This window comes from Mugil cephalus, chromosome 3, assembly GCF_022458985.1.
Source record: "Mugil cephalus isolate CIBA_MC_2020 chromosome 3, CIBA_Mcephalus_1.1, whole genome shotgun sequence".
Lineage (NCBI taxonomy): Eukaryota > Metazoa > Chordata > Actinopteri > Mugiliformes > Mugilidae > Mugil > Mugil cephalus.
This window is the reverse complement of record NC_061772.1, coordinates 17,380,389-17,393,657: the sequence shown is the minus strand read 5'-3', so window position 1 is coordinate 17,393,657 and position 13,269 is coordinate 17,380,389. Positions and strand designations below refer to the sequence as shown.

General features: G+C 40.4%; 1 protein-coding gene across 2 annotated transcripts in view; it reads left to right on the top strand.

Annotated features, from left to right (window-relative positions):
• ntrk3b (neurotrophic tyrosine kinase, receptor, type 3b) overlaps window positions 1-13,269 on the top strand; it is a 188,198-nt gene that overhangs the window by 152,942 nt on the left and 21,987 nt on the right. For both annotated transcript variants that reach the window (XM_047581346.1, XM_047581345.1), the window contains one exon: window positions 7,002-7,132. In XM_047581346.1, coding sequence (XP_047437302.1) covers window positions 7,002-7,132 — 131 coding nt within the window. The remainder of the gene's footprint in view (window positions 1-7,001; window positions 7,133-13,269) is intronic.

Sequence of the window (13,269 nt, the reverse complement as noted above, 5' to 3'; positions counted from 1 at the left end):
CACACAAATGCCAGTGTGTTCTCCAAGGCCGGGCAGCAGAGGAAGACAGAAGGGCAGGCAGCCGGCCAGCTGCTGCAGGTTAGGGGTAGATACCCACTGGGAGTCAACAGTTAATGCTGGTGTTCGTGTCACAGTTGCCCAGTGATGCCAGCAGACGCAGCCCCTGTGCTGCAGTGAATTTAATGGCGGCGAGCTGTTTGTGTGCCATTAGCTGCTGGATGAGTGCCTCTCATCTAACTATTAACATCCCGTAGTGCTTTTTTTTTTTTTTTTGTGGGCAGGCTAAACTACAGGTACAATACAGTGATCTCTAAGAATTTATTACATGATAATGAAATAACTGAGGGGAGTAGAAAAGTTGGCTCATTTCGGAAGTGAGTCGGAGCACAAGGTTTGTTACTGATGTCAATAATCAGAGAATAGTCACAAGCATTAATGAGACACACTTTAACTGATGGTTTTGATATGTGTCACGTTTTGTTCTTACAATGAGAGCCAGCCTTTATCAATGAAATAGGACCTTGACCAAGATACTGAATGCAGAGAATTCCAGTGGTAGTGAGTAGGTTTGATTGAGCCGCCACTTCTCAATCTTAAAGCATCCACCCTGCAAAAAAAAAAACATGATGTCAGTGACCACCACACACACACACCCACACACACTGAGGAAGGCAACCAGGTGTAAAAAATACTCACTCACACAAACACACACACACATACCTGTGAGGCATGAACACACACCCATGACTGCACAATGTTGGCAGGCAGCCGGAGAAGAGGGAAAAAAAAAAAAAAAAAAACCCTCTCAAACAGACACATGCATACTGACACTGGAGAAAGTTGGCAGGTAGCTGTGGTGAAATGCAAACACACATGCACACACACACAGACATGGGCAGAACAGAACAAAGCCCTCCAAACATCTGTGCTCCCCCAGCAGCCTGACCTGACTAGCTGAGTAAATCTGCGTTGTCTCTCAGCCTCTGGGGAGAATGTTTGCTGGCATCGAAGGCCTCGGGTGAGCCAGGACAAATGAATGATGCTGAGCTGCGGGATAGAGATTTAATCTCTGGGCTTTACGGCGTGCCACTCTGGGTAAACAGGACCAGAGTCCGTCCGCGGAGGAAACTGAAGGTTAAAGTAACTTGTCCTTACCATCATCGATAGGTGTGATCTGTAATACCGATGAGGTGATCACTAGGTAAGGTGACTATCTAGCAAGTAAGAAAAGCAAAACGTAATCATGTTGCTGTACAGTTGAGTTAAACAGGTTTTGAATGTCTGTAGTCACAGTCATTATTCATTTGATGCAGCTGTGCGGACATTATTTAACATTCAGTATGTCATCATCTACCTTGCTCGTTGTAATAGACAGAACAATGTTTAATATTTTTATTGTATGAATATGACGAAGATACGAATGACAAAGATTGACATGGAGATACTGTATACTGACAAAACTGATGAAATTATTGAAACAAAATCAAATTTACAATTTGACAATTTCATCCAAGATAAGATACCTAAATGTGAAATATCATCACCTCAACAGTGAATAACTATTCAAGCAAAGACTTTAATATACAATATACAACACACAAAACTGAGAGAAGACGAATTTGCATTTGTTAGGCTCCGGCAATATGTGCTTAAAAACGCTTCTGAGTTTCCACCTGCTGATAGATGACAACTTTCACATTTTAACATTTTTGGTATTTCACAGACTATTTCATCCAGAGAAGCTTAATGACGGGTGCAACAGTGAAATAAGCTCCAGTAACTGGATGATGACAGCATGACAGGCATTTGATAGTGAGACCAATGCCGATCCTTGAATGATTATGACTGATGGAGGAGTGCAGGGATAAGAATGAACATGAAGAAAAAGATTTTTCCACAGTCCTTAAGTACAATATTAGCAGTGAAGAGAGGGTTCAGCAGGGAATAAGTGTTGGGTAAAAGTGAGAAGTCTTCAGACCTCAGCTGAGAAAGTATCAGAGACATTTGGCCTATCAAATCCAGTCAAAATACATTTTGAATTAAAATGTATGTGTATCGACTTTTTTTCTCTCCTCTCTGCACTTGGAAAGCAGATTTTTAGCAGATGAAGCTTTGACAGCAACGCTGGGTTGGTGTCCCTTCTGGGGCTTTCACTCAGCAAAGAGGCTGCCAGCTCTGCAGCGACTTCTGTTCTGATCTACTTTAAAACTGGGACATTTGTTCATATTTAACAGTGATTTTAGAAACAGTAGTTATAATACGATCTGACGGAAACACCAGAGGAGCAGGTGACAGTTCCCATGAATCACCTTCTCAACATGTTCACAGCCAGACGGTCATGTGAAATCTGGAGAAGAAGAAAAAAAAAGAGAATCCAATCCAAAGGAGTGGTCAGGCTGGACTAGTAATCTGTCTGGACAAATATTTGAGAGAACTTGTGAAGCGTTTCGTGAACTCCCTGTGGGTGCAGCACTTTCTCCACATTCTTTTTCAAACAAATTCGAACACCGAATATGATAAATAAAGTATGATAGTTATAGACTTTGTGAAACTGCTGGAGCCACCTCTGTATAATATCTGATAAGTAGATTTAACATAATGTTAAATGATGTATGTGTGTGTGCGTGTATGTGTTCGGCCTAGTGCTATGTATATGTATCGCTGAATGAGTGAAGTGCTGACTAAAAGATAACCTCGATTTATCCCTTTACTATAATATGTTGGATTCATTCATTCAAATTTAACTTTTGGGGGGAAAATTTAAAAAAATATATGAAAAATGTCTAATCAACTAAAGATTGTCCCTGCAGTACCCCTGCGGAACCCCTAGAGGGTGCGGACCCCCTGTTGAAGACCTGTGGACTAAACTAAATATTATATATGTTACAAAACATATTATGTTATGGTTTCTCTTTTTTAGTTTTCTCAAAACCTGCTCGTGTAAACATTAGCATTCTTTGCCAGTGGGTATATGTAAAAAGTCTGTACCCCTGTTAAATCAACAAGTTTTTGTGATAAAGATAAGTAACTAATACACAACTAATGCAATGCACTAAAGACCAATGTTAAATATTTCAAAGAAAAAGAAATGACATTATAATAACTGCTTAAGAGTGCTTAACCATGAACTAATACTACTTTGCTAAAGCAGGCTTATTTTTTTTTTTTTTTTTACAGTACCCCTGACACATCCTGACTTGCCACTTGAGTCTTTGAATTCCAGGGAAAACATAAACACGTCATCTGTAAAACAGAAACCTAACCTTGGCCTTGCTTCCAAATCTGTTAACCAAACGTAAACAAAGTCAGAATGCTGACCTTGCGTTTTTCTTATCAAGTCAAAATATTAAAATGTCAGCCAGATATTTTCCCATATTTGCTCTTTTCATAGCTGCGCTGCTGTACAGCTGATAAAATCTGCTAGCTGCGGTTGTCAGTGCAGCACTAAATGACAAACACAGAATGAGTGGCGGCTGGCTAGATTGACGAGGCCTTCTTCTGTATATCGTCTGCACCTCTAAAATCAGGGACTCAGATTTTTTTGTATTGTACAGGCTCCAGCAACCCCCACGACCCTAGTCAGGATAAGTGGTTGAAGAAGATGATTTTATATAAACTCAAAATTCACTGCGTAACAAAGGGAACCTGTAGTCAACTGGAAAGACTTAAAGCACATCACAGAATCAGAATACTTTATTAATTTATTGTTTTGTTGCTCCCGTGAGGTGACAGTTTCAAGGTGGCAGAGTCAAATACAAACAGAATAAAGTAATATAAGAAAAATATATAAAGAGTAAAATAATATGTAAGATGCCTAAACCAAGTACAGGACACCGTACAGAAGCGAACTGGCCACTACAGACTCCGTAAAACGTTGTCCAACAGATGTTGAAGGACCTCAGTCTCCTCAGGAAGTAGTCGACTCTGGCCCTTTCTGTGTTCTTAGACCAGTACAGTTTATCGTCGATGTGCACACCTAGGTACTTACAATTCTCAACAATGTCCACACGGGCTCCCCCAAATGGTAATAGGGGTCAGCAGGGCATTTTTCTTCCTCATGTATACAACAAGTTTCTTTGCCTTTGTTACATTCAGCTGCAGGAAGTTGTCCTCGCACCGCGTGACAAAGTTTCCCAGTTCCCAGTTCTGTACTCAGCCTCCTCACCATCCCTGATGCATCCTACTGCTGCAGAGTCATCTACACTTTTAAAACAGCCCTGCTTACGAGTGGGTCCTCAATAACACATTATCTTTGTCACTCAAACAACCATCAAGTGTGATTCAAAGAAAACAATAATAATAGAAAAAAAAATAGAAAAAGGATGAAATCCTGGAAACGTACTCGTCTACCAGCAATTTATGAAACACGAACAGGTAGGAAGCCTGGCGCTATATTCTGTGCATTACATTTTAGCCGCACCGTCAATTACGAGGAGCTCGCTGAGGAAGCTGCAAAAGACACATAAAAGAGCATGATTGTCCAAGGACATTATACACCCACAAATATGAGCCATATTTCCTCGTATGGTGACGAGCTCCTTTATTTACTTCAAATGCTGAATGTTGTGTTGTGCTTTCAGGATGTAAGGCCAGACTAGCACAACAGACGTAAATGGCAACAATAAATGAACATTTACCTCTGGTCTGTTAGAGTGAACGCACATACGCATTTTAGATCCTGCATGCACACACAAAACTCTCCCAACTGACCTCCGTCATCGCAAGTCCTATGTAATCAGGTCCATAATAAGACTGTACTGCTACTGATTTAACACCACCACACAGAGGACAAGCCTTTATTTTGATATATATATATATACACACACACATTCTGTCTATATTGTTGTATAATTGGTCATATTTCTCTTTCTCTGTATGCCCTCTAAAACTCAACACTACCTGTAAAGGTTCTATATTAACTGCCATCTACATTTTTCATTGAACAGTAACCGCTCATTTCCTAATAGTGCTTTATTTTAACATTTCACAGGCATACCATATGTCACTAGCTACAGCCGGATGGGATTAGAGGACAACACCTACACCCATACTGACTGAATTAGAACAAGAACACATTAGATGACTAATCCTAAATAACAAAGGGTTGAAATTAGCAGTAAAGCAGCAAACTTGTACCCGATTTAACTGGAATGCACATTATATGATGGGCTGTTTTGGGGTCTGCGTTCTTTTGTCTGTATGTTGGTTATTATTTTCAATAAGATAACATGTTCAATAAAAATATCAATAAAATATCTTACAATATTACACAAAAGAAAAAAATATATATACTGTATATGCATACTGCAACTGCGGGGAAAAATTGGTCTGGAGATGCATTGTTTGGAATGATCATGCTTCAGAAAACATCTCCCGGACCATTTAAATCAACTCTTTGAGTCATAGCCAGAAGGATAACAGTGACGTACTCATGCACGTCACTGGTTGTCAGATTGTCCAGTTGAATGCAGAGGTATTTTTTTTCTCCGTATCAGTTATAAAACCTCACATAAAGAAATTCAAATCTGCTCTAGCTATGCCAGGATGGGAGCGGTTCATACACATCATAAAGACGATGCCCATGTACATACTGTGTGAGTTATGGTTTTAACTATATTGGTTCTAACCTGATTGGAGTTATTGGTTTCATTTAATTCTAAAGATTCACATTTGATTTGCCCTTCACCTATAACACTGTTTCTGTTGCTAACAGCTAAACCCGCTCGTTTAATTTCATTCATATTTTATTGCAGAGCGAGCTACTCTTCAGCTCATGCTACGACGCTCAGTCTTGTATACTGTAGCGATCTTTATCTAAACGTGTTATTGAAGCTGTGTGTACGGCATGTGTGTGTATGTGTGTGTGTGCGTCTGTGTGTAGAATTAAGGGAGCTGTAGTGTTTTCAGGGTAAAAACCACAAGCTCATGTTTTATTCAGAGTAAGGCACACAGAGCAGTTCTGTTCGGAACAACACCTACACCTCAGCCCTTTTCATACTGGACTCTCTGTCTGTTTCCTTCCTTTCCTGTACATATTCAACCTCCTATTCTGTGGCTGAACTATTTGCAGAGCATCCAGGTTTTAAGGCTAATCAATAATAAAGAAAAAAATAGCAGCTTTGGGATCACATATATGGCAAGAAATAACAACAAGGGACGAGAATAATCTGAGAGGCTCAAAAAATAAACACCCTGCACCACACTGTAACGATAAAATACTTCTGTTAGTGTGAATTGTTGCGAAAATATAGAGCAGGTATTGAGAGAGGTTGTTTTTCTTCACTCTGCTCAGCTACTGGATCTTTTTTCCTTTTTTTCCCCTTTATTCCGAAAAGAGACATTTTACAATTCTTTTCTCATTAAAAAAATGTCCCCCCTTTCGAGTTTCAGTGCAGACAGTAAAACCAGGGGATCCAGATGAGAGAGAGCAACACGGCAGGTCCGGTGTCATCTCCCAGTTTATTTGACTTCAGAGATTTAAAACCACGTGGACCCTAAATCTCCCAGTGCTCTCTCTTAAGCAGCTTCAAAGTTAGATAAAACATGTTTTTTTTACAGTGGCTGACAACATCATACATTCTGCAACAGGTTTTTATTTTTGTCGTTTCGTTCTTTTCAGAAGCTGGAATACGCCTATAGTGAAAGAAATTCAAATGTACTGGCTCGTGCATTTTTGTGTAAATCCTACTCGGTAATTCAGCGCGACACATTTGTACCTGTGGTTGTCTTGAGACCTCGACTAGAATTTAAAACACAGGTACTACACAGTGTACCGTTATTCTTTATTTGTATCTTGTCAGTCCCCTATTTCTCCTCTCCCCCTCTGTTTTATAATATCGTATTATATTCAATCCCATGGTTCGAGATAATTGCACAATATTCATTTGGTGGTGAAACGTATTTTTCTGCGAACACAGCACAGTTGTCAGAAGCGATGAAAAATTACCTGCTGTTTCTCTCTCTTTCTCGCTCTCTGTCTGCCTGCTGTCCTTTTGTTTTAGTTGTCCAGCACATAAAGCGGAGAGACATCATCCTGAAGAGGGAGCTGGGTGAGGGAGCGTTCGGTAAAGTCTTCTTGGCGGAGTGTTACAACCTCAGCCCCACCAAGGACAAGATGCTGGTGGCTGTCAAGGTACATTTTCAGTGTGTGATTGTGTGTGTTTTGAAAGCGTTAAAGGAGCTTTCAAGCTAATTGTGAGAGTCAGTTGAGCCAACTGAAGTCACCATCAGCTGCTGGTTAGCTGAACTGAACATAAAGACTGGAAGGAGAGGGAAACTTTTCAAAGACACAAAATGAATTTACCAGCCCCTCTAAGTCTGACTAAATACCAATTTATATCAAAGAGAAGCAACATAAAGCCCTGAGAGATTTTGGTCAATGTTGCACATCTATGATGCAAATCTCCCGTTCCACCATGTCCCAAAGTTTCTCTATTGGATTGAGATCTGGTGACCGTTGAGGCCGCTGGAGCACAGTGAACTCATTGTCATGAAACCAGTTTGAGATGATATGAGCTTTGTGACATGGTGCATTATCCTGCTTGAAGTAGCCGTCAGAAGATGGTACACTGTGGTCATGAAGGGATGGACATGGTCAGCAACAATACTCAGGTATTGCCTCACACCAAAACACCACCACCAGCCTGAACCGTCGATACAAGGAGGGATGGATCCATGCTTTCATGTTGTTTACGCCAAATTCTGACCCTGCCATCCGAATGTCGCAGCTGAAACCGAGACTTGTTTTTCCAATCTTCTATTGTTCAATTTATTTTCCTGTTCTTAGCTGACAGGAGTGGCAGCTGGTGTGGTCCTCTGCTGCCTTAGCCCATCTTCTTCAAGGTTGGACGTGTTGTGCGTTCAGAGATGGTATTCTGCATTCCTTGGTTGTGACGAGTGGTTATTTGAGTTACTGTTACCTTTCTATCATCTCCAACCAGTCTGCCCATTCTCCTCTGACCTCTCACATCAACAAGTCATTTTCATCCACACAGCTGCCGCTCACCAGAAATTTTCTCTTTTTCAGTCCATTCTCTGTAAACCCTAGAGATGGTTGTGCGTGAAAATCCCAGTAGATCAGCAGTTTCTGAAATACTCAGACCAGCCTGTCTGTTACCAACAACCATGTCACGTTCAAAGTCACTTAAATCCCCTTTCTTCCCCATTCTGATGCTCGGTTTGAACTTCAGAAAGTTGTCTTGATCACGTCTACATGCCCAAATGCATTGAACTGCAACCATGTGATTAGCTCATTGGCTATTTGTGTTAACAAGCAAGCGAGTGTACTGTATATACAGAATATATTGGGCAATTTCAAAACAAAATTGACTCATGTTTTCGGAGAGCTGGACTGTCCGCTCTCGCATCCACAGTCTTCACGCTGGCAGCCAGGAAGCAGGAAATGTGGTTTCATCATTAAGACCAGGCACACGCTGGGTGCCACGAAATATTTGCATACATACAAACCCCGGGAGAAGAGTGGTTACATGGGGCATGAGGATTTTGTGTGTACAAACCTCCAAGTGTAACAACATGTTGTGGTTTCAGAGGAGTTAGATGCTGGACTGTTTCTTGGCTGGGCGCGCAATCTGCCTGCTATTTCACTGGTTGCCTGGCAACATTGCAGCGATGAAAAGACCCATGGAAATCAGTGTACCCCTCAGAAAAAATAAATAAATCTGCATCCAAAACCCCTCCCTCTTTCACATCATATGCATAGTTTTACTGTGGCGCGCGGATTCTTCGCGTTTTGTTAGTTTCAGGTGTTTATGTACGGTTGTGGCTGCGGTAGCCAGCAATGCTAATCTCAGGTCAAAAGTCAGTCCCACAGAGCGTCGATAAAAACTCTGGATTCATAAGGAGGGATTGTGAGCTGACACCTGTACAGAGATCACATTAAAAAAGACAGTCTTGCAGCTCGCTCGTATAGCTAACCGTGTCGAAAAAGCATTTTTCATTGTTTTATCCTCTTGATTTTCAACATAATTTGCGTAAATTTTAAATATATTAAAATATTGTTTCTGCCTCCTCAATTAAGGTATAGACGTGAACATCCACTGCCTTTAAATGTCTTTACGACATGGGTAGTCATGTACATGTACACAAAATAATGGCTATTATTTAGCCACAGAGGTTAACGGTTTAGAAAGCTAACAAGGCGGTGACATAACATAAGAAATCCACAGGCAACAGAAAGGTGGTAATTCAACTGGATGATTATTTTGGAGGGTGTAGTTTGTGGTGCTGTTAAACTGGATTGAATTAAACTCAAAAGTGTTGCAGTGAATGAACACGCCTCGGTTACATGAAACAAATGCTGACTGCCACAACATCCGCAAAGACTGTTCTGTTAGAATCCATTCATTTTCACTTGCTTACAGCTTTACAACAGTGAGATTCACACAATTCACGCAAACAAGAAGAATATAAGGCCAATATCAGATGTCTTCTTCAAGTAATCTGTCTTCCTTCGTGCTCATTTACATTACAACACAAAACAGGCCTGGCGGTAGCTTTGAAACTGAATATATTGCGTGTGCAGTGTTCACCGAGTGCCAGCAGACCTGCAATAAGCAGACCAGCTCTTTAATAGTATATTCTTGAATGCATACAATATTTATAGGCCTGAATAAATTATTACTGCAGCTCTGCTTAGTTATTGTCATTATTTCCAGTTGCCAACACACCAGTAAACCTGCTCTGTTGGTCTGAAACAGATGTAAAACCATGAATACAATGTATATAAATTATTATTGCCAGTATAATCTGGGAAAAAAAATATCTACAGGAAGTCCATGATATAAAAACAGGACTGAACGAATTGACTCGACAGCCACTGTCACATGCACTCTGTTATGATATCTTGGCATTATCATGTAATAGCAATAGATTCTGACCAGTCTGAACCCTTGCAACAGTATGACCTCCAGCTGATCCTGGAGCTGTGCAGGAGAAGCGATCTGATCATCTCCAATAAATAGCACATTGTGTTTATCAGGCTGCTGGAGAAAAAAAAAAAATGTTCCAGTTGTGGAAGTCTTCCCGGCTGCATATGATATCTGCATCAAGCGTAGGTGTGCTGCACTCCCAAACAACAGAAGTCAGTCAACACAGAGTAACATAACAACACTCCGGCTTGTAGGCCTGAAAAAAAAGAAAACACACTTATAAGGTCTGAGCTTCTTTTTGTACCTGGAAGGCTTAATGTCAATTTAATGCCCTCTGGAAATACCAAGATAAAAATGCAGCAACTTCCATAATTTAAGTCAAGTGTCAAAGTTTATGTACTTTCATAAAATCACTACCGACTAATAGTCTTAGACAAAACAGGCATTTGCATGAAAAAATCAGGAGTGAACATGGCGAGACTATGACATACTACTTGGTGTCAATTGTCTTACCATCAATGCATCGATGCAATGAGCTACTGTTTTTTATTTTATTTTGCCTTTTTATTATGCATTTCACCCCTTGCAGGCCATTAGAACAACAAAACTACTTGTAATTTGTACACAAATCTGTAATGGGGCATCATCTGTGTAAATGAATAAAAAGCAAATTAATATGTACATATTTGCATTAAAGAGCAACTGCCCTCCAAATGTGATACCCAGTTAGTCAGCAGGCAGGGTTGGCAAAGAATTTATAAAAGGCCTACATTTTTGATTAAATTTAGAAGATTTGTCTCTCTCTTTTCTTTCTTTCTTTTTTTTTTGGAAAAGCTCATCTTCTCCATCTTCTGGTAGGTCATTACATTTTAGAGCCACAGACAGACAGATGGAGCTTTTGACAATTTCCATAAAAATAGGATACGACGTCTAGCTAGAGGAGAAATGAAAAATAGTACGTCTGCTTGTAAGTTGGTAAGGTGTGAGAGGGGTTGGTTGGAGTTACTTATATCGCATCATTAGGGTCCATTTTTCAGTTGAATACCTAGAACCACAGAGAATTTTCAGTGAGCAGCTTTTGCCAAAATGGAGCGTCGCCTTCTGGGATGTGGTAACACTGAAGACACATTTTAAAGTTTCAAAGACATTCAAGCATTTATAGCCATTGTCCTTGTGTGGCACCCCTCGGTTCTATCACAGAACTCTATATTGAGTTGTACTTGGCAGCTCCCACTGTGAATATGAAGAACTGTGTGAGTGAGAGCAAGGGCGATTCTAGATTGCAGACTCAGCGGTGAATAAAAATAAGTGGATCATCATCTGACCTTGACAAAAGGAAATGTTAGTGAAAGAGTCCATTGAAGGTGATGGAGTGTTTGACTGACAAGAATAAATAAAAAAAAATAAAAAAAAAACATTCTGGTTTGCAATAAACATCCTGTACCGTAACCATTTTGAAAGACAACGTAATGTGCATTTTTATTGGAACATGTCCCTGTCTGTGACGAGGAAGGAAGAGGCTCGCTGAATACACTTAAAGGTCAGGAAAGGAAAGGGAAAATTCATTGCATCGCTTTCTCTCAATTTATCGTAGTCGAGCACTTTGAAGGTATTGTTTTGGAGGAATGCCCAGACAAGAAACATTTCCCTAAGAGTGTGGTTTGATTTGGTAATAGAATTTTATGGCCATTTTACCTACTCCGTTGTACATCTCAACCACCTCAAGCGCTTCACTCCAAGAAGAGCACGTATGAGTAAATGCAAGGCCTCCCAAGGTCATTTCATCTGTAATAATGTCAGCACAACACTGAGAATGCAGAACTCAAGGCCTAGAAGGCAAAGAGCAGCAGCTCAGTGTATTTTCCTGTTGCTGACGAAGGGTCTTTTTTTTTCTCCTCTAAGAGGGGCCGGGAGATGTTATTGGATTTTTTATTCCCTGAGACGTTGGCTTTGGGAGGACCCTTCAAGGTTTGCCATTTCAGAGATGCTCTTCCCCGTTTCTGTCATCAGAACATGTTGGCCGTTGTGTTCCTCAGATCACCGTATTGAACCAGCTATTTACTTATCATCAAACGTGTCCATGGTTGTTGCTGGTACAGGGTAATGGCTGTTTATTCATTTCATCTGTGAGCGGTCCCAGTGCTTTGCATCAACGCTGTACAGTTTGACTCAGTCTTGCGTTTACCATTGTCTATCAGAAGAACTTGGTAATTAAATAATAGATGACTTCCCTCATTAACACTTCTATTTCCACAGGGTCTAGCAGTGGGGCTTGAGGGGACAGGGGTACAGGTGGGCGAGCATGCACTTCAACAACGAATTTGAGCTGTAGGTACTGACAAAGGAGCTGCTGTATTAAAAGAGACGTACAGGAAAGAGTTGCAGGCATTGGGTTCTGCAAAGTTTCTACAGGCAACGTTGATTGTTATTGATTCTGTATAATCAAAACCGAATTGAAGTATATCCAGGAAGGTTGTACAAAAACTACAAGTTGAACTAGTGCATTTCCAACCACCCTCTGTGACTCTCACAAATCTTGGTCTATGAGTAAATTCCAACGGAAGCAAACTGCATTAGTAGCAAACATAATATATAGGCTTCTTTTCCAAAAAAGGAATCAGAAATAGAAATAATGTGTGTGGAGCGATTAAGAAAAATTAACATTCTTCATATGGATACATGAGACGAACAGAAATCCCCCTTCATTAAACTTTTTACATTGTTCTTTGACTGCTCCTTTTAAACACATCAACTCATTACACCCTCACCTACAATGGTTTATTGTTTCACTCCCACTATAATAGTGGTGAATTCTATGAAATCAACTCCCTATACTTGGGAGAGCTGGTGTTAGAGGCTCCAGTCTCTCATTTCTACTGCAGATTAAAATGTATACATGATCATGCTGAGAAGGTAATTGTTGGCTTGTTCACCGTTATAGGTTAACATGCAACACTTGCTGATTAATGCGAGAATTCATCTTTTAGAAACCAATTAAATAAATGGAATGAAAACCAGTTCATTTCTTATGCCAAACTACACCTTGGCATAAGGAAGTGACATTTGAGAAACTAGAAAGATGTTGCACAATGCTGCACAATTGTGTGGCTGGAAACAACAACCACTGCAATGCATGGTATATACCAGTCAGCAGGAAATAAATTTTGAACCTTTTTAAACCTTGAAAAAAAAACCTGAGTACCGGTGTGGTCCAGGGGTCCTTCTCATCTCATCTCATCTCATCTCATCTCATCTCATCTCATCTCATCTCATCTCATCTCATCTCATCTCATCTCATCTCATCATCTACTTGCGCTTATCCTCACTAGGATCGCAGGGGGTGCTGGAGCCTATCCCAGCTGCCCCACCTGTCAAAAACGTC